Here is a 22,748-nt window from a genome sequence, read left to right as displayed (position 1 = left end):
TCCCAGTACAACAATGTAAATCTGTACATGTCAGTGGGACTAATAATAAACTGAATTATTACTTCATTTTTTAAGTGTAGTATGAATCTGAATTAGCAGATGGTGGCACTAGTGCATTCACTGTGAGGACAAAAATGTTTGTAAACGAGTTTGTAATCGTGAGAACAAAGAGACCAGGATGTGCAGAGACAGGAGTGTGGAACTAACCCTGAACCTTTGATACAACCTTCCTCCTCATCAGACCATTACCAACCACTGATGTGTGTTACAACATAACTTTGGACTTATAGCGAGGCTCGGCTCCACATCAGCACCATGATACTTCCCAAGGGAACCTTTTCCGAGGTCAGAGTACACCGTAGTATGTTGAAGTAATAGTGTTCACCAATTATCCTTACAAATGTGACCACACATTTTCCTTGGGATGTTCATGCTCTTTATGACCCTCCTGGCTCCCCGTCCACATCAACTTTCTTATAATTGCTGAATGCCAGTTCCTGCTGATTGTGATTTTACCAGTACATTTTCTCAGCATTGAGAGGCTGCCAATATATTCCAGCAGCTGCCAACTGAGCCAAACCATTTGACCACAAACACACTCTTATTTACTGCAAGGTTGCAAGCAAACCTACTGCAGTGGAGTCGCAGTGAAATTTAAAGGTCCAATATAGTATAAAGGTAGTTGTGGTCCATGTGTTGTTTGATTATAAAGCGGGTCTATGTTCTATATTAATACTGTGAAAGTATCAAAGCCTCCTCTTCTCTCATTGGCTCTTTATGTGTGTATTTCTGATATATGGAAGTCACAAATACAATTCTTTTTTTTTTTTCATGTCCAGTGTGCTTCCATAGAGGAGATCATGTGACCTGTTTCATTTCACACACTGGTTCGCCTTTGTGTGTGCGTGTACATATATGTGCAGTCAGCATGTTTTTTTTATTACATGTTTCCATCTTGTCAGCATGGCTCTGTGGCCCTGTGAACAAAAGACACAGTGAAGGGAAAATAGCAGGTATGGATTATTTTTACTGGATGAATTATAGATTAATCCCAGCATGCAAATGTCCTGGTGTACTGCTGTATGTGTGTGTGTGTTGCTGTCCTGAAATCCTTGGCAGATTGATGTCTGTGTGTGACCTGCAGGTCATTCCCTTGTTGTAAGTCATGGGATCAGTGGAGCTCTGCACTTTCACTCACGTCTGTCACCCTGGGACACACACACACACACACACACACACACACACACACACACACACACACACACACACACACACACACACACACACACCACACCACACACAATACACACCGAACACACTCTAAGCAACATCCACCCACAGTAACCAGTACAAACCTATACATTTAAATGCTCCAGCTCATCTATAATTCATATCAATATCATATAATTTACACAATCCATGTCAACCCCGCCCATGCCTTTCGCTCGGGGCTCTAACTCTGTTCCCTTTCATATCATGAGTAGTTTGTATTATTATAAAATCTATACCTGTGTTTTTGTGAAACCTATCATCAGCATGCAGTGCCTCCCGCCAGTGTGTGCCTGGGGAGCAATACAAAGTGCGTGACTGCAGGAGGTCCCCTCGCCCACGGGTGGTGCTGCTCTCCCTGCTGCCTTAGGACCAGAGCACCATCTGCTGGTCACAGACATACCACCTCTCCAGCAGCCCCGTGCTGGAGCTGTGAGAAGTGGAGAGAGCAGGGTGTGGTCCACTGACGATGGAGCTGTATTTTCAGTTGAAAGACAAATATGTGGACCATGAGTTCTGGTTCCCAACCTGAGCTGACAGAGAGTGTCACCTTGTCAGGCCTCTAAAAAGAGTCAGATGAAACCATGTGCGAAGGAAGGAAGGAAGGAAGGAAGGAAGGAAGGAAGGAAGGAAGGAAGGAAGGAAGGAAGGAAGGAAGGATGGATGGATGGATGGATGGATGGATGGATGGATGGATGGATGGATGGATGGATAGACTGATAGATAGATAGATAGATAGATAGATAGATGGATAGATGAGATGTTTGCTGCACCTGTAGCTGCTTCTCTGTCCTGCCAGATCGTGTGGAGAGGAAGGTTGGTATTGTCCAAGATGGCCCCCACAGTCCTCAGTGAGTCCAGACTCCTGCCAAGCGCAGACCCAGCTTTCTGTGCTCTAAACTCACAGACACACATATGCAACAGCTTATGAGAGGTCACAAGTAGAAATTTCATTGCATTTTAAGGGTCATAACGTAAAAAAAGTTTATCTGTGTGTCTGTATGATTTTTGGAAACCTAAATAGGGATAAAAAATTCACCAGGGCTTTTACCACAACAGGAGCAGTGATGACGACAGTTAGAGGGAACTTGTGTCCAGCTGTATTGTGGGGAAAAAGCCTGACACAGTTAGCTAACACATGCTCAAAAGGCTCAGCAACAGCTGGGATGAGAGACAGTGGTGGCATGGTTTGGCAGATCTTGTAATACTGCTTCACATCCTGCTGCACACAAAACCAGAGCCAAGGTTCACCAGGAAGAGGAGGTAGACAGTTTTCACTATTTTAGAAGTTTTAGAAACTGAGTCTTTTAATTGAAAAAGATAATGGATGGATTGGTATAGATGGATTAATTAGTAATGAAAGTAATCATTAGTTTCCCTTGTTTGTCTACTTTTGTTTTTTTTGTGCACAGAAAAGAGAACACATCCTTCCTGAAGGATAAAACAGAGCTAAAACATAGAAAAAAGAGTAAAACGTTCCCACTGACAAAGACTAGATTGGCCTTATCTAGAATGACACTGGCATCAAGTACAGTCATTAATACGCCTACATCAAACGGCAGATGATTCCTCATTAAAAGGAAACTGCAGACATCAGTAAATGAATGTTCTGTACAGAGAAAACTGGACGCGCCAGGGTTTCATCTCTCGTCTTTTTAGTTCCCATTAAAACATCACACACTGGCCCCAGTGTTAGCCATGAGTAGTAATGATGTCACTTCATGGGATATCATTAAACAGAGGTCTGTTTGATGATGGACTTTGAAACATGATGTTATTTTGTTCTGTGTGTGTGTGTGGTTTTTTTTTTTTCCAGAGCCACCAAAAAAGCTTGATGTTGACCTTTGACCTCTGCAGGCTAGTCATTTCTGTTTCTACACTGCTGTCCTCAGGGTGTCATTGTAGCTTTGTGGCAGAGGACTTTAGTCATTAGAGCCTTCTGACAGTAAACACACAGTCCCCTGCAGCCTGTCAGGTCACAGCGTCATGTCATCGAGTCTGGACACCACAGAGGAAGAAAAATCACCTGGGAAACATCACCTGTTAGGGAGCCATGGTGCCTTGTTAACATCCCATCTGATCACATTTAGCTACAGTGATAACCTTGGACAGGAGCAAATGCATCCTAGGAAATAATATTTACTTGGCTGTTATGAGATCTGCTGCTCCTCTATTGCTTCCTGTTTATCTGGTGATTTGTTGACTGTGAAACAATGATTGGGACAGCTGTTGCTGTGACAACCAGCGGCCTGTGAGACCAAACAAACAATGTAACAGTCACTGATTGTTACTGGCATCAAACAGAGACAAACAATATTCACAATGTCATTGCTGAGATTAACGAAAAGGAGATGAAACCATCATTTAATGAAATCACATTTAGGAAAATCAGGAAATTACTTCATCATGCTCGTGTTTCAAGTCACAATCAATCAACAAACACTGAAGTGTCTTTGAAAGTGCTGCAGACTGAAATGATCTAAAATATATGATATGTTACATCACTATATTGGCAATACATTTGCAAAATACGGGAAAGCAAAATATGTACCAAACAGAGAAGAAAGTAGAAGAAAGGATTATAGGAAGGAGGCAGGGAACAAAGCAGGCTGGGATAAGAGAAGAAGGGAAGGGCAGAAGGTGAGGATGTTTGGAAAGGGAGATAAGAGATTAGGGAGAACAGATTCAGTCCAAAATCAATAACAAATATTGAACCGATGAACATGTGAAATAAAAACTTGTGAATTATGTTTAATTCAATTTTTATTTAAATTTTTTTTATGTCTGTTGAGAATTCTGGTAAAAATGATAAGGACAAATAATATATCCTGAAGAGCTGATGAGAATGAGGATGATGGATGAGCATAATGTTTTGTCTTTTAATCAGAGTTGGGAAAAAAAGGATGTAATGACATGTCCATGATGGCATGAATGAATAAATAGAACCCTGGAAGACGACAGGAAACAGGTTGGCCTTTGGCATCAGGTGATTGCCCTTGTTGCTCTCTGAGGTTTTGACCTTGAAGAAAAAGAGAAAGAGAAAGGGGAAGAAAATAAATATATCAAAAACCAACAAGGAGGAAAAATAAAAAGCAAACTACGGTTCCATTTCCTCAGCAAAGCTCAGCAAATCCACTTCAGCCAGTGAACATGAGTCTGCTGGCTGTTGGCAGCGTCTCCAGGGAGCCTGCTCCTCCGTCACCACCGGAGGTCACTGCTATCTCTCCCAGACACATGTTAGCTTAATGCCACACCTCCCTCCTCACACTCTACATGGCTTTTTCCTCAATCTCCGAATTATCAGCAGCCCCCCCCCCCCCCCCCCCCCCCCCCCCCCCCCTTTCTATCAGCCACCCTTGAATTCCTGCTCGCCTGGAAACTGCTCTATCTCTGTGCTTCACCTTACTGCTCTGCTCGTCCTCTCACTCACTCTCCCTGTTTATATTTTCACAGCCTGACTTATCTCCCCTCTCCCCATTTTGAGCTGAACCCAGCATCTGTGTACACTTGATGAGAAAGTAGGGGAAATCTAACCTTTTTTCTTCCAATCTACCTGTAAAACTGAGCATGTCTGCTGTTTGTAAGTGCTCAAAGTCATAAAAATTGGAGCTGCCAATCTTCTACAGGTTGCTATTGGACAGAAGTGCATTTAGATCTATTTTGTACTTGACTGTAATGACTACATTATAATGATTGCCTTGTAACTCAAAATGATCACAATTTCAAACCACTGTCAGGTCAGTCCTCTTCATTTTGGAAACACAACCTGAGACTGTGTGAGGTTTGAAGTCAGCAGTCAGTTAAAATGCTGGATAACAACTGTGCCAACAACAAGTTTGAGAATCAAAGTTCATTCTTGACTTTGAAAATACTATTTTGACAGGTAAAATCTTAACTCAATGTCACTTTACTAACTTTTTCTTTCATTGCTGTTTGGGCCACATGATGAAGTCATTCATACACTGAATAACTGAAGTGTGATTTCACTTATGATTTTAAATGCAGCATGGCTTAACACAAAACTGTTCTTGAAATTGTTGAACTCATTTTTAATGTCAGAAGGGATTTACATTTTGACTACTTTGGCACGAAAGACTTTCACAATTAAATGTAAATGGACTAGTACTACTACTCAGCACTTTACAATTCACTCACACCCGTACACACACTCATACACTGATAGAGCAGCCATCAGAGGCATTTTGAGGTTCAGTATCTTGCCCAAGCACGCTTTGACATGTGGATTGGAGGAGCTGGGAATTGAATCCCTGAACCTCAGATTAGTGGACGAGCCACTATCTCCTGAGCCACAGCCACGTGAATGCTTCAGATTGTTAATGTATTTCAGTGTAGGTCAGTGGGATCTGTATAGTGCAGCACTAGAAGTTCTCTGTATGTTGTATGCATGTTTTGTTTTGTGTAGGTCAACAGGAAAGTCATAAATATTCATTCTGAAAAAGAGTCTTTGTCAGACGTCTGCTGCTGCCTGATTAGTGAGCTGGTGTCATGACAGAGCTGTGATTGATAGCTCACTGACAAGGAGGTCATTTTACTGCTGCCAACGTTTATTTTGATTTCACCAAGGTACATTAACACTCAGACATTGGTGGGTGTAATGTGTCTGGCTGGCGGCCCGAAAACGCTCGGCTCTCCAGGGATCAACAGGAGCAACAACCCGGAGAAGAAAAAGACGTTTTTATCTCAGGCAGCGGACCAATGAGGAGTCATGGTGACGCTGCGATGAGAAGGGTGTGTATGAGTGTGTGTCTGACAGCTGTGCACGCAGGGGAAAACAACTACACATCTGTATTATGTTCACACACACACACACACACACACACACACATACATACATACATACATACACACACATGTGCACACACACACACACATACACATACATACATACACACACGTGCACACACACACACACACACACACACACACACACACATACACATACATACATACACACACATGCACACACACACACACACACACACACACACATACACACATACACACACTGAGCTGGAAGCCTGAGCTTAAACAGCTTCTTCTTTGTAGAAAAAAGGAATGTAATGAAAGTAAACATGGAAATGTGATTGTCACCTGAGTTTTAAATGGTAATTTCTAAAAGTAAAGAAGGACACACGACTGTCCTCCACTCATACACTGATCGAAACACACCCAATGAGTTTTCAGTGGTGTGAGCAGGTTTGCTCTGAGCACCAGCTGGAGGCGGAGCATGGACCTGGCTCCCTGTGGTTACTGCTGCAGCTGCTCTGAACGAAGTTAACTGGTTAATTGGCTCAGAACAGGTGGAACATTTACAGTCTGCACACTACTTTCTGTGAGACTATGCCACTGAAATCGACATCGTTTTTTGACACTGAAAATCTTTTATTGTATTGTGTCTTAAACTTAATAATATTTCATTAGGTTTTTTGTCGCCTGAGTCAGTGTTGAGTTAAGATGTGCAGCTATGGCTTGTTATGGTCACAATACTGTTTTGATTACTATAAAATAAGAACACATCGTAAAATGAAATCTTCACTCACAGTAGGAACGTGTTTTTCCTGAGAAAAAAGTTTAAGGTAGAAAAAAATAGTCTCTAGAGTTTGTGGCTATTTCTCACAGTTTTTATAAGCATAGCATAGCAAGCAAAGCATTTGATTATCCTCATGTCGAAATAACAAACCTCTTGATTTTATGCAGTTTAAAACAATTATATCCCGGTTTTATAGGGTACTGATGTATTTTACTGCAGATACTCATCATGACATGCAGTGAGAAAAAAACACTGAACTTAGCTAAAAAAGAAAATGTAACATGAAAAACATTGGAAGCCACTTGCTTGAAAAGAGGGATTTTTACCAAATACGCTTTAGATTACACTTCAGTCACACACATACTGTACAGACACACACACACACACACACACACACACACACACACACACACACACACACGCGGCGCTAACCCACTTCAGAGTCCCAGGCAGACTCTCAGCTCCTCCAGCGTCAGGCCTCGGTCTCCGTCTCTGTCACAGTACTGAGCGAACTTCTTGGCGCACCGTCGCGGCTTCAACCTTCGTCGCAGGAACTGACGAAGGGGTCGAGCCTCACGCTCACTCAGCACCCCGCTGGAGTCCACGTCCAGCTGACTGAAATGCCACTGCAACACCTCCTCTGGTCTAGAGGAGTCCACGGCCTCCAGAGTAGTAGAGGGAGCAACGTTCAGAGGTGAGGAGGAGGAGGAGGAAGATGAGGAAGGAGTGGTGGAGGTTGGAGTGTTTGAAAATGGAGAAGGAGCATTGGAAGGAGGTGTGTTTGGAGACCTGGTGGAAAGACAAAGCCCAGAGCAAACCCAAAGCGTGAGAGATTTTGTTGAAACCAGTTTCAGTCGTCTTGAGAAACTAACTAACATCAGGATTTCAGGTCAGCTCTTTAAGAGGGATTATTGAATAAGACGTTGGCATCTTCAGAGACTTTCTGTGGCTCCTGATAAAGTCTTCCTGAGTGTTTGCACCTCAACTACATTTAACCCAACACTTCTATTCACAGTTCATCTGAAGAACTCAATAAATATTAAATATCAAATGTCACCAGAACGTGGCAGCCTGCTGAAAAACAAAGTCAGCTAAACAGGGAGAAAAAACCACAGATTCAATTTCCTGTATCAGACACAAACAAACCTGAAATTCATTAAACAGTAAAACCAAAGATTTCAGGAAGGGGAAAAATGATCGCTGTGAAACCTGAGCATTGTGTGTGTGTGTGTGTGTGTGTGTGTGTGTGTGTGTGTGTGTGTGTGTGTATGAGAGAGAGAGGAACCAGAGAGAGAGAGCCTTTCACTGCCAAGAGGAGAACATAGAGAAGAGTCCCCTCAGCCAGCTGATCCTGAGGCTCAGCTCCTCCAACAGCACCAGGCCTCAGGACAGCCATCACACAATCTGGACCAATCAAATTACAGCTCAATAACAAGAAAATCACATTAACTATTGGACATACGCCACAAAAACAAACAGTACACTGCAGGAGACTATCTGACCACCGTGAGGGATCAGACACTGAGAAAGACCCTGACTATGTACAGACTCAGTGAACACACTGAGGACATAGAGACTGGCTGACACAGGCAGACCTGGCTGCCAAGAGAAGACAGGCTGTGTCAGCTCTGTCCACAGAGACAGATGGAGACAGAGCAACACTTCCTGCTACATTGTAGCACATATGAAGACAACAAAGTTCTTCTCAAAAGTTAAATGTAAATTTAAAAGTTTTGATTGTGTCCAGACTAAAATGCAACATCCACTTGGAGAAAACATTGTCAGCGCCATAAAAGCAGCAAGATACGTGATTTATTCTACTACATAGATTATATGTATATGTATGTGTGTGTGTGTGTGTGTGTGTGTATTTAAAACATACTGAATTGAATTGAATTGAATTGAGAGGGAGAGGCATCTGTTAAAACACAAAATGGTCATTTTCATGATATAGACGGAGTGAAGTGAAGGATAAAACAAAGATGGATGAAAATGAGAAGCGGTGAAAGAAAAGAGAAAGTTATGAAGATGAAAAAGTGAGGGACGCCCCAGGAGACATTAACAACACTCAGTCCTTACTGCAGCAGCCCAGGTTTGAATCCAGACAGCCCTTTGCTGGTCCTCTCTCTCTCCCTGCCTTCCCTGTCTCTCTCTACTGTTTACATCTCATTAAAAAGCAGAAATGTCAAGAAAAAATAGAAGATAAAAAAAGTGAGTCAAAACAGAGGGATGTTTTTTAAATGCCCTGAGAGAGAGAAACAGATGGAGGGAAAGAGGTTAGTAGTGGACTAACGTGTTGACTGGCACAGAGAGACAGAACAGGGAAACAGATGGATTGGTTCTGTTCCCTTCAGTTTAGTTCAGTTAATCAGGTACTTGATCAGATCTGTGCTGCTCTCTCAAGTGTGAAATTGGTTTTCATTCAGCATTCAGAGCAGTGTCTCAGCACTGCTACATGACAGAGGAAGAGTTATGCATCCACTGAAGTCCAACATGTGGTAAGTAAAGACTGTATAATTTAGCCTGAGTTAGAGTACGACGAACAGGTTCCCACACTGTTACTACGTCAAGTTAAACAAGCAAACACACAAGTACAGATATGATGCACATTTCTGCTAAATTCAGAGGGTGGTCACAGTTGGTGGCAGTAATGTGCTGTAAAGTTAACAAGGAGGCAACAGGAAAAAAACAAAGGAGAAGAGGACTGTAACAAGATGATGCCAAAGACAAAGCTTCAGAGCAATGAGGGCAGTTTGGTGAGAAATATTAAATATTAAACAAGATATGTTTATTTATCTTTAAGGCACCTTTAATGCAGAGCTTTAGATTCTCAAGATACAACAAGTCATGTGTATTCCCTGATCTGTTTATGTTAATCAATTCATTATGTTATGGTGAAAAAATCATTTATTTTGTCATGTAAACCCATACCAGATTTTTATTTTTTTTTAATTGCACTTGTCAAAGGTCACCCAGTGCAAACAGCATGCTGTAGAGCATACCCAACAATCATCACATGAAGGAGCCATTTAAATCCAGGCCAGCTGTATTCAGGACGCCTGCTTCTCTTGAATGATCACTAAGTAAAAACAAACTGTGGCTGAAAACACTCCCCCACTCAGTCAATACTCCCTATATAATTAGCACCCTATAGTGATTTTGGACACAGCCTTGAACATTAATCACTCCTACATAGACTGCTACAGTGCACCTGCTGTGATGTACAGTACACAGATTTACCTGTAGGGACTCCCAGCATGCTCTGCCTCCAGCTGCAGAGCTCTGACCAGACTCTGTAGGAACTGGTCCTTACGGGCTCCAGGACACCCTGTGGGGACAGAATAGAGAAGACTGTTTAAGTCTGTCTGTGGCCGCTCCACATGACAACAGTCTACCCTGCTGCAGAGCGCTTGATCAACATATTGACTTCCCTCCTGTTCCATGTCTGCTGCTCTGTTTCCATCAACTCCCTCAGGGTTGGGGACACACTGAATCACTATGTTTTATAAATTGTAAATGAAGTAAACACGACAATGCATTTACATTTAAAAAAATACAGATTTTTTTTGGTAATTTTAGACACTGTCATATTTACCAGGCAGAGGTTTTTCCCTGAGCCTCCTGTCTGCTCTGTCTGGATCCTCCTCTGCCCCTGTGCAGTCAGGGATACGATTCCTGCAAAGAGACAAAAACAACAACTAAATTGTCAATTAACCAAGGAGGATAATTAAAGGATATATGAGAATTAGAAAGAACAAGAAATGTAAGTGGACTGCTGACTCTGCAGATCAGAAATGAATGGCCTGCATTCACATTTAAATACCTAGTGAGTAAATACACTGTATTATACCTTTTATTGTGTTATACTCTGAAGTGCTTCTAGTTGTTGGCCACCATATTTAGAACAACAGAAGTAGACTCAATATTAGGAACACAGTACAGTTCAACTGCACCGCAAACGACAGCCTCCGAACTAACAGTAAGGTGAAATAAACACACACTTTAAAGAGAAACACTATCACCTTTATAAAAGTATGATTATCATAGGGCTAGACTTTATTAGGTTGAGATAGGTGTACCTAATAAACTGGTTAATGTCTGGCGCAGCTGATCCAAAGCTAACTTTTTGTATAAGCAGTATATAAAGATTTAATCAATGTATATTACTCACTATCATGTAAAACACGTCTGAAGGCGGTCACATCGGTGGTCTACTTACTCACTGCCACTCTTTAGATTGAGCACAGAACATGTGCACAGAAAGAAAAGCAAAGTTGAATCCAGAAAGTCCTGAGGGAAATAATACTCTTAACACATTATAAAATATCACCACATGGGTAATTAGGAGTGTAGTAACTGGGCTGTGAGTTATTCTGCTCACATTTCTTCTCATCAAGTTAAATGTCATAGTGCATGTTGGTGGGAATGCCTCAACTGACCCTTGTGGGCCACTGTAGATATTTGTAGGAGTGGATTTAAATATCTGAATTTCTGAAATTGTGCACAAATGCAAAATGTATCTGGCTCTTCCGTATGCGACGCTACATTTAGATAAATCTGGTGATATAAAAATAGTGTTTATCTGCCGAGAGGTAAAACAAATGTATTATTTAATTGGTCAACTGTGAATTTCTTTCCCTGGTAAAGCCAATTAAATACTTTATAATACAATCAGAGAGAGTATATACACTGCTCGTCAAGAGGAAGACTAAAAAAAAAATCATGAGGCCGCAGGGAGTTTTCGTCACACCAGTGAACCAAAGAAAACATCCAACACTTTCCTCTCAGGAGCTTGTGAGCAGCTGAGCGTCAACAACACTGATAAAACCCCTGGAGAACAGAGCAGCCCAACCGCAGTTCATTCTGATTTGTTCTGTGTGTTTCCTTTAATGGAAGTCCACCTGGGGAACAGTCACAGTAACTGGTGTAAAACTGGATAATTAAGATGAAATGCTCCTGTGCATAATTACATCTGTCTCTGTATAAAGTCAGGAACGGATAAGAAAAGAAAATAATATAAGGAAAAGGAAGGGAAAGGGAAATAGAGAACATGAGAAGAGGAAGACAAATGGAAAGAAAAGAAAAAAGCCCAAACAAAATGCAACAGAACTGCATTTACAAATGAAATGATGAACTATAGAACTAACTGACTGACTGATTACCTTGCAGAGGTGCCTGATAGAGGCCTGCCGCTATCAACCCTGACACACCAGCAGTAACCTGTAGCAGTGTGACACTGCACAGGGCTGTAGCGTCCGTCTGCAGTGCATTCTGGGATAAAACGCTCTTCCTGCCAGGCTGAATGCATCTGAGAGAGCAGTGATGCTCGCTCACGCTCACATGTCTGAGGACTGTCTACACACACACACACACACACACACACACACACACACACACACACACACACACACACACACGATAGGGCAGAAAATGAGAAACACCTCTCAATATAATGCAGTCCAGTACAGCACCACTTGTCATGTTATACTTACAGTATAAATGTATTTGCAGAACACAAGAATATTTTTACACACACATGTAAACTCTTACCAGTGGGTCGTCTGACAGAGTTCATCAGAATGGTCACCCAAATAGGAGGAGCTGTCAGCTCTGAGGAAGAGAATATTAGAATGGTATTTGTGCTTGATTAGATGTTGTACAGAGGAGAGTGAAGGAAAACCGGGAAGAAATGTCTAAAAAATCTGAGAGTCAATATTCAAAAGTTCTTTAATGTGACGTCAGTAAACTATACTCAGCACTCGTTGGTCTGTGATCTTTTACACCAAAACAAACCAAAGGAACAAGAGAAATAACAACCTGGGCAATATGGATTTCTATATGAAGTTTTATCCATTAGTTCCTGTGGGAAGGGAAGTCACTATAATGGACATCAGTATTTTATTTAGCAGGAAACGAAACCATCTCAGTGATGGTGGAGAAGAAAATCTTCTCTATTGCAGCTTTGTGATTTTAATTGACAAGACAACAAAAATCTTGCAGTGTATAGTCAATCAACAATAGAGAGGTACTTTATCAGAGCATGGCTATATACAGTGTAACATCAAGGATTGATTTAAACAGTTTACCTCAGCTTAACCTTGAGATAATTGATTTCTACAGCCACAGTGGGGCAGTGGAAACAGTTTGTGAACACAACATTAACATATTATCACCTTTCAAGTTGATATGGTAAACTGATTAGCAAATTAGCATACACATCCAGCAGTTATGGAACGACATTATTGTTTGCAGTGTTTATCTCTACCTGATGAATGTAAGTCCAGTTATAAAATTATTACATTAAAAAAATATCAATTATAAAAAACTTAAAGAGGAAGCAAGATGTGGTGTGTATCTGGAGTAGGGACTTGGTTTGGCAGGTATTTGCTTTGGCCGTTGAGTGTGTCTATTGGTAAGTGGACAAACAACTGAAAGTCATATTCAGTGCTGGCACAATATGGTGATTTCCATGTAAGCATTAAATGACTGTGACTCATGGTAACTGTTTTTTATGTGTACAACACAGGTTTGTCACCTGCAGATTTTCTGGGGTCCAACGTCGGCCCAGGTTCACCAACTTCATCTGGAACATAAAAAAAGAGAGTGAGTGAATGTAACACGAATGAGGGAGGAAATCATCGAGACAGAGGAAGGAAAGCATGAGAAGAATCAGAGCAAAACGGAGGGAAAATTAGACAGAGAGAGACGTTTTCTTGGCATGTCTTGGCGTGTAAAGTGGTCTGTGAATGTTCAAGTTCCTGCAGGTGTGTCTGGCAGAGAGACGACCAGCATCATGCCAGAAAAAGGCAGAAAAAAGAGAAACATACAGAACAAACTTTTCAGTGACTGCATAGCACCAGTATATACAGTATATATGAGCATAGGTCCAAGTAGATATGTATAATGTGAAGACTAAAAAAAACTAAAAACATCTTTCTTACCTTTGATTGCAGTTGAATCTGCATCAGTGGTCTGAGCCAACTTGGTGATGTGATCTGTTCACGATAACAGATCATCTCAATGTGGAAAATACATATGATTTCAAGCAGATTCAGTTTAAGTAACAGAAATATGGCCTCAAATATTTGGTCAAGATCTTCCAGAAGCAGCAGGAGACCGTTCTTGTGATACTTTCATAAGAGGAGCCTCAGACTTCAGACTCCCAAATAAAACAGTGTAAACTGTGAAGGACTAATGTAAAATCACTTTCTATACTGTATGTTATTGAACTAATCCTCTTAGCAACAGGAAGCAACATATTTGTTGGAAAAGTGGTCTACAGATTGAAGTTAAATTTAACTACATTCATTTATTTGCTCAGTTCATTACATAGCATAAATATTCCACAGTTTGACAGTTAGATACTGATTTTTAAATTGCAGCTGATACAGATGGTGACAAATTAAAGGGAAAAACTAGAACATTACAAATGAAGATACTTCATACAGGACACAAGGCCTCACTGAATGGCTTGATGAGTCTGAAAACCACATGCTATTGCCCTAGCATTAACAGAACTCAACTCAGCTAAACACTATTTAAAGATTTTGGAGTGATGTGTTAGACAGCGCTCTGCACCGCCATTATCAAAACACCAAATGAAGGAATATCTTATAAAAGAATCTTTGGCAAAGGTATCTCTCCCTCTAATTTGCCACACATTTGTATAACTCTGAATAAAGTGTATCTGACCAGTGCAATTGGGGATCAGATGGAGGACTGAGGTCCCACTGAGGGGTTTGCCGTCTGGTGTGGAGCACCAACAGTATCCGGTCTGGTTGTGGCATTGCACTGGCAGGAAGTGACCGTCTTGATGGCACCGTGGCACAAACATTGCAGCTGCAGGACTGACATGGCTGCCACCACTGTGGGCGTTGGCCTCCAGGGCCTGAGCCCGAGCCAGCTGGCATTTGGACAGGCTCAGATCTAAAATGAAAGGGAAATGAAGACATTACAATCCCCCCGGCGATGGGGGGTGAGGAAAGTGTAATTTGCTATTCACTGACATCAACACAGACATGTATACCCTGCTGAACTCTCCACTATGATCTGCACTTCTGTTGACTTTGTCATTTCAATCAGAAAGTAGATCATAATATAATGAAATGAATAAATGTTTTTAATTAAATTTGAAGAGCATAGCCACACAAAGTCTTACATGTAGAAAAAGTCCATTGGATTTCTGATCACACTCAACATAATATGTGTGTGGACAGGGGTAGGCTTTTGTGCTTGTGACTACACATAATCAGTGATGTAGTGTTGGACTACAGTGCACTGTGAAGTGCTGTGCTGTACAACACATGCAGAATTAAATGCTTGGGTGCAGTTACTCTGTAAGAGTGTCATTATGTTGCATCCATTTGTATAAAACCCTAGTAAATCTGTGTCCTTTTATGTAAATATGTCCTTATATGTGTCTATTTTTGAATGTATGCCATATATAACATATTGTTTGATGCTTAAATTTCAAAAAGCCAGTCAACATATGAGCACCATGGGAGACATTATCAACAGGTGGTGATGACGAAGCAGTAAAGGTGTGTACCTGAGCAGTGAGCTCGTGGAGCGAGACGTAGCTGTGTGTTGATGCACTGTGCCCTCTGGAAGGCACACAGCGATTTATACAACCTGCCATTGCTGCCACACACGGCTCTGTGGCGCCCCCTCTGACAGTCCAGGACACAACCACGGGGCCACATGTTTTCTGTGATCAGGAAAGGCTACAAACACACAAACATACAAACATACATTCTCATGGTTTTTTACTGTTTCTCTGTTCTGCAGAAATTTCTCTTTTTTCTTGATCACTGCATAGGCAGAACTCTACTTTCTGTGTGTCCTTTTATCCTGTGACTTTCTGACTGTTTTCTCACAGCTGAGCGAGGCTGTGCACTAATGAAACTGTCCAGAGAACTGCAGGTGGAAAGAAGGGATAGAGTGAAAGGCATTAGTCCCTGCATGACTGGCCTGTCAGTGAAGGATAAATTGGCTTTCTATGTCATGCCTCTAAAAACTGGACTGAGGGAGAGAAACAAACAGGGAAGAATGGAAGAGGGTGAGAAACTGAGTGAGAAAGGAGAGAGGGTGTTAGTCACGACAGTCAACACATCTGAACATGAAGACATTTCAGGATGGGCGAGCAGAGGCAGAGAGTGGGGGGTTGGAGTCTTTCTTACACCTGACATTTTAACTGTGAGAGCTCCAATTTGGCAAACTAATGAGTGAATAAACTTTAATAATTGAGGTGAGGCTGGCAGCATCCTCCCTGCAGAGAGATGCTATGTGTCCAACTCTGTCCCTGCAGTCAGGAACTGTGAGAGGAGATTGGAGGGAGATTGGCTCTGTGCCTGACAGCAAGACTTCTACACAGGCAGCTTTTTCACGAATGTCAAACGAGTCTCTGACAGCAAAATATTTTGGAATAACTCTATTAAACTCTGTAACCAGCCAATAGAAACACACTGATCCTCTGCCAACAGCTTTTTATACTCTATGCTGCTATTTCCTCTATGGGCTGACTAATTCAAAAACATTTAAATATTCAGTAAATTGCTTCCATAATAATTTTGCCATAAGTGGGGAAAAATACATTTCAGCAGATTATTAGTCTCTATTAGCCTCTACACTGAATTTTGTTGGCAACCACCCAAAGCTACCAAACATATCTACAGAGGCTCAGAGGGGCCACATTTTGGATGGGAGAAAATATTTTCCATAACTCTTATGCAAAACAAAACAAAAGTTTTGCATCTGTCTGACCAAGAGCAACAACAAAGAGACCAATGGCTCAAATCCTCAAAATAAAAGATTCACTTTCAAAAATATTGAAATGAAAAATTGAAATTTAAAAATTCTTTATTGTGGCGCCTCAGTGGCTCACCTGGTAGACTGCGTACCACATAGGCTTAGTCCTGACTGCAGCAGCCATGGGCTTGAGTCCGACCCATGGCCCTTTGCTGCATGTCATCCCCTCTCTCTGTCTATCCCTGACTTTCCTGTCTCTCTCTCACTGTCCTATCAGAATAAAAGCAAAAATGCCAAAAAAAATAACTTACAAAAAAATTAAAAAAAAAATTCTATATCAAACTGCTTCTCAAGATCTGTACTGTTCTCACACAGCATCATTCAATCTGTAACTGTGTGAGAAATCAAATATAAGTTATCATATGTCTCCAAATTGTCTGTTGGATTTCATCTGTTACTCCAATACATTCAAGCTCTACAATGGTGACTAAGTGTTCATCATGCAATTCCTCTTTCTCTCTTTTCTCATACACAGATCAAATGTCAAAAATTATCCTTCTGACTTGCACTTAGTCCTCACACTGTCATTTAACAGCTAGTTATGTTGAGTCTTCCACTCTTATTATTATTTTTTCACATGTCCCTCACAGGGCACCGTGCACATCTGGTGCTGAATCCAAAAATGATAAACTATGTAGGCTATAAATAAGACATAATAACAGGAGCATCTGACATTGTTGAAAGCACCCAGTGGTGCCAATAGAAAAGACTGTTGTTCAGAGAGATAAGGGTAATTTTGAGAAGATATGGAAAATCATGAGATAATATGAGTCGCGTGATTGATGCTGCTAATTTTAAGATGCTCTCCTGTCTAATTATTGTTGTGGTGTCATTTCTTTAAAGTAAACTACATTATCAGCATTATTTTTAGGATAGGTCCTATGTGATTGTTTAAAATGTGACACACTTTAGTGCTTGAGAGTGATTAACAAATAAGTTGTGCCTGAAGTATTTAAATCTGTGGTTTGAGAGTGAAATAGTGTGAAGAGCAGAGAGAAGAATCTGGTGAGCGTGATGATCTTAATTATTCCCACATGCTCCTCTAGGCACCTGACAACACTCTCACAGCTCAGAATCACACACAGCCTCACACACGTCTCCAAAATATACATTAGATTGGTCACACTGCCACACAGACGAACTAAAAACATGCAGCGTAGTGCACATACAGCACACACACACATATGTACAAAGCTGTCTACTGACCCCACTTCCTCACTCCTCATCAGTGCCTCTTTGTCCAGCCCCCCCCCCCCCTTACTCCACACACACATTCTGGGACACACACTCCCTCCAAGTTCTGAGACACATGAGTAAATTTGCTGTGGTGTTCAACAGTGTTGACATAATTTATTGGTGAAAGAGACCTCTGTGCCTTACTGTTGAGACATTAACGTATGTACTGACTGCACAGGTCAATGAGAGAGAGAGAGAGAGAGAGAGAGAGAGAGAGAGACCTGTGATACTGCTCTCTCTCTTCTTGTCACCTCTTTTTATATTGTCTGTCACTCCATGAAAGTAAAGTGTTAATTGTTCTTCTGTTCTGGTTAAATACAACTTGGTCATTTTATAAAGCAGGAATGTCTATAATTTTACATATTTTCTGTTTCATATCATCATAGATTGAAAAGCTTTGTGTTTTGGGCTTTCAGTTGAAAAGAATAGAAGACATCACCTTGGGCTCTGGCTGATAATCATGTGCATCTTTCCCAATTTTCTGATATTTTATTGACAAAATGTTTGGTTTATTATTTGAAGAAATAATCTAAGAATAATTGATAATGAAAATTCTTTGCAGCTCTAAATAAATATACAGAATAATGTAAACAAATGACGATGGCATTCAGACTCTATCTAGGTAAGTCTTACTTTAAGTCTGGGAATTCATTAAGTGAAAGTTCAACAAACATCAGCTACCATTTTAAAATGTCAGAACATCCCTTTTTGGAAAGAAAGATGATGTTAAATACAGGAGGTGATTGAGGGAGGAGGAGGAGGAAGACTGACGGCCGGAAAGTGGAACAGTGCATGAAGAGTATAGCTTCAGTCCAAGCAAAGCACAAAATAATTTTCTGCCAGAACCCTCCCTGAACCACACGGCTGCAGCTGAACCCATCAAACAGCTGACACAGTAAAGACGTTTCTGATGTTTCCTCTCGTCAAGGCCTCAGTGTAAAGATGAATCTCTCTCACACGAATCTTCCAGCTCACATTAATGTTATATAAAAAAAAATGAAATGAAAATTTCAGTTCCACTGGTTTTGGGAATAAATGTTAAACTGTAATGGATAGAAAGTGAAAAAGTAGTGATGGTGGAAAGGAAGGGGATGGAAGATATGTAAACGGAAAAGAGAGAGAAGTGGAACAAGGAAATGGGTTGGGGGGGGTGGAAGGAGAGATGTGGTGATAAATAAACGAATAATGGTTTGGAAATGAGTATGGAAAAGAAGGAGAGGAACGAATAGAGAACTGAGGGAATGGAGGCTCACAGAAGTGGAGGAAAGTCATAGAGGAGGTAATGGAGGATTGAAGAGAGGAATAGAAGAATAGATGAAGAAATGCAAGAAGGAGCAAAGGAGTTGAGTTAAAAAATGGTGGGAAGCATGGAGGGAGAAGAGAAAAAAGTGGGAGTTGGAGGACTGCAGCACCATTAAAAATGAGGCAGAAATCAGAGTAGAGGAAGGAAAGATATAATGAAGGGGGGAATGGAATAAGAAGCATTCAGGGAGAAAGGGTGCTAAGAATAAAGACAGGAGAGAGGCATGAGCGAGGGGAAGTGGAGAAATACAGACAGACAGGAAAGAAAATAGGAGTGAGGGGAAGAATGAAGGGAGGGATAGGAAACTAGACATATAAAAGGAGGTATTGAGGGAAAATGTGGTTAAAGGAATTGAAGAAGGTGTGCAGAGAGAATGGAGAAAGAAATGAAAGTCTGGGTGGAATGGATGAAAAGGAAGAGGGACCAGAAGAATGGTGGAAAAAAGGCAGGAGTAGTGGAGGGCAGGAACCCAGGTGCAAAGTGTTGGGCAGTCTGGATTTCCTGTCTGTCAGGTAGAAGTACAGCAACTACAATATCCTCTGTGTTGAAACAATTACCACCAGTGTTTTTGGGCCTATAAAATGTCAGCCGTGTGTGTGTGTGTGTGAGAGAGAGAGAGAGAGAGAGAGAGAGAGAGAGCAGACAGGAAGTGAGCTAGCAGCAGAAAAAGCTGGCTCACACCCTCCAGATACCACCAACCGGCTGCTGTAGGGGAACATAACTCATCTCCAGAGCTTTGCAAAATGTGATGTTTGGCCTAGAAAGGGATCGTGATGCTGCTGAAAGGCCTGCTGACACGCAGCAGCAGGATTTAGCGTCTGAACAAACCGCCTGTGCTGTTGTACGAGAGCTTGCTGAGGAGTGAATTGCTCACTTGTAAACGTAGCTTTTTCTCTTTGCCATTAATCTGTACAGCAAGTGTTAAACCGATCATTAACACACATACACACATGCAGGGATGACGACAACACATTTAACATCTCAGGGGATTCAGAGACGTGTGTGTGTGTACAAACATCACTTTCACACAGCCCTCAGCAATGATGACCTGACTGGAGTCTGTGGACTCCAGTCATGTCAGACATGTCAGGACACAAACATGTATTTACTTTCCTGACAAAGAATCAGACTGTAATGTTTCTGCAGGTACACCGTGTGTCTGTGCTGCTCTGTTTATATGAACCTTAAAGAAGCAGACCAGTAGTTCTGTATGTTTTAGCCCATTAACCACAAATTACCTGCACTTCACATTAACTGCTGACCATTTCCAAAGCATATGCTCAGTTGTCAGATTTATTTCCGAGCCAAGTACACAAAGTCTTGCACACTTGACACATCACAGTAAGTTTTTTTTTGTTTGTTTTGTAAAATTGTCAGATAGCCCCTCTCTCTCTCATTGACCTGTGCAGTCAGTACATACGTTAATGTCTCAACAGTAAGTTGCTGAAGTTCAATATCTTACATTTCACTCAGCGTTAGTGCTTCCCAGAAGCACATTTTTCCAAAAAGTCCTGCTCTGAAGACAAGACAATTAATTATTACACATTACTGATGTTAAGTGGCTTCAAATCTTGATGTTTGTCTCATTGAAAGCAAAATAAACTGATGGCTGCTTGGAAGCTATAAAACACAATTATTAATGAAAAAAACCAACAAAAAGCATTGCGAAAGGATTCAGCTTAATCCTTTAACATTTTCTATGGTAAGTTTTTACATTGTTTGGTATGTTTGTTTCCTGGAGGAAACATTCTATATCTGTGATCTTAAATAGTGAAAATGCATTTATTGGTATATTTTCACCTGGGATCTCCCTGTCACATATTTCTGCAGGCTCTTACACTGTACATTTGATATTCATTTGTTTGTTTTTTTATATTTATATATATTTATTATACCGTCACTGTCACATTCCTATTAGAGTTTATAGCGTGTCTGATAGTGTCTAGTGATCTTACCATATTTCTACATGAACAAGGGGAAGTGGAGAAATACAGAGTACTCACATAAATATCACACACACCTGTCTGTTTCCCCTGAGTAGCAAATTAAATATTTACTTGGCAGTGATGTGTGTGTTTGTGGTTTGGTCTTATTGGCTGGTGTTACCCTGCAGTCCTCCAGGGATCTCTCTCTCTGTCTCTCTCTCTCACACACACACACTCGCACACGCACACACACAACGACAACTTCTGAAACAAACATGAAGATTATTCTCTTTATCCTTAAAACCAATGTCGTCTTTGCTGCTGCCTGGGACTGCGTTGTTTAGTCTGTTCAGTTTTACTAAACCAATTACAAGCTAAAGTTGATAAGTCCTGGTAATTTGGATCCATTAGTGACTATCGTCCCGACACAGCAGGCAACTTACATAGATTAAACTTTCTTCTATTTGTTATAGGTTGTGAAAGGAAAAGGGGTAGGCTAGTGCTGAGAAGTATACTCTTTATCCTGAAAAGTTAAAGCAGTTAGAGAAGGATCTTGATGTAAAGAAGAGTCTGCTTTTCTTTGTTTCTGCTAAATTTAATTTGTATGGCTTAGTGTTTGATTTTGTGGCGAATTCCTGTAAAATAAAACAAAATCCATCTTCTATCTCTTTCTTCCTAGCTTTATTTTTATCTTTATTCAGTACATTTTGTTGACCTGTACTTTTAGGTTTGCAACTTTAAGCAAGCTTAAACTTTTTTAGATTTAAATTAAAGATACATTTAAAAATGGCTCATTTGGTGAAAATATAGCATGGATACAACATTCAGCAAAAGTTGAATGAGTCAAAATATGTCAAATCTTACAGAGGATTATGTTGAATAAAACCGATTAAAAAAAGGCAGAGCCAAAGGCTAATAAATTAGAATCAATATATAAAAGAACTAGTTCTTTTATGTCTTATTTTATTATAGTTGAGCCCATGTATATGGGATTTTCCCAAAATACTGATAATTACAAGCTAATAATGATTACAGAAGACAGACTTTTGTATTGTATGTAGCTTACATTATATACTTTATAAATACGTGCTTGAAGTGGAGTGGTTATTTTGTAATTTAAAACACTTTCAAGCTTTACACTAAACTCAGTGTTTTCAGGCACAAACCCAAAAATGTAAATTAACTTATACTTAACTAGTAGCCTATAGTTAGCAGTTGTTGTGACCATAACCCTCAGCTTCAAATAAAACACCTGCAATGGAGACAGAACACAAACCTTTCTGACTCCCTAGTTCTAGTAAACAGGACACTTTATGAAGTTAGTCTGGGTCTTACCGCTGTTCTGTCGGTCTGAAGCGACCCTGGGAGCAGGAAGACGAGCAGAGCCCGGCAGGTGAAGGTGAGCTCGAGCTTCATCCCTGCCACAGCGACCACGCGCCTTTTTCTCTTGTAGTTCCGAGGCTTCAAAGCGCAGCAGTGCGCGCGGAGCGGCCGCAGCCGGTCTGTGGATGTTAACTATGAGACGCGATCGAAACAAAGACCGGGTCAGGTCACGACTTCGCCGTCACCTCTTCAGACGTCACAGAGCTGCTCATGTTGTTGTGTAGTGGTCTCGAGCTGTTTCTACAAGAGACCGCGCGTAAGAGCAAGTCCAAGT

At 41.0% G+C, this 22,748-nt stretch overlaps 1 protein-coding gene across 1 annotated transcript; it reads right to left on the bottom strand.

Moving 5' to 3' along the window:
• Nucleotides 1-3,684: 3,684 nt before the first annotated feature.
• LOC111216958 (SPARC-related modular calcium-binding protein 1-like) lies at nucleotides 3,685-22,700 on the bottom strand. Its single transcript, XM_022738628.1, has 11 exons — nucleotides 22,427-22,700; nucleotides 15,369-15,543; nucleotides 14,513-14,746; nucleotides 13,762-13,815; nucleotides 13,356-13,403; nucleotides 12,371-12,430; nucleotides 11,983-12,175; nucleotides 10,416-10,495; nucleotides 10,061-10,148; nucleotides 7,257-7,609; nucleotides 3,685-4,288 (listed from the first exon to the last, which is right to left on the bottom strand). Exons 1-10 carry the CDS (start codon nucleotides 22,505-22,507, stop codon nucleotides 7,258-7,260), a joined length of 1,365 nt encoding a protein of 454 aa, XP_022594349.1. The 5' UTR covers nucleotides 22,508-22,700; the 3' UTR covers nucleotides 3,685-4,288; nucleotide 7,257.
• Between the last annotated feature and the right edge of the window lie 48 nt (nucleotides 22,701-22,748).

Source organism: Seriola dumerili, unplaced genomic scaffold (assembly GCF_002260705.1).
Source record: "Seriola dumerili isolate Sdu_G_001 unplaced genomic scaffold, Sdu_1.0 BDQW01000036.1, whole genome shotgun sequence".
In the NCBI taxonomy this organism is placed as follows: domain Eukaryota; kingdom Metazoa; phylum Chordata; class Actinopteri; order Carangiformes; family Carangidae; genus Seriola; species Seriola dumerili.
This window is presented reverse-complemented; position numbering and strand designations above follow the sequence as displayed.

Bases quoted from the DNA above. Each gene is read 5' to 3' on its own strand.
- LOC111216958 (XM_022738628.1), bottom strand. From the start codon at position 22,507: ATGAAGCTCGAGCTCACCTTCACCTGCCGGGCTCTGCTCGTCTTCCTG. The intron at 14,747-15,368 runs GTACACACCTTT...CTTTCATTTTAG, and splicing joins TCCACGAGCTCACTGCTCAG to ATCTGAGCCTGTCCAAATGC. The intron at 10,496-11,982 runs GTAATCAGTCAG...GTCTCTTTGCAG, and splicing joins CTATCAGGCACCTCTGCAAG to GAATCGTATCCCTGACTGCA.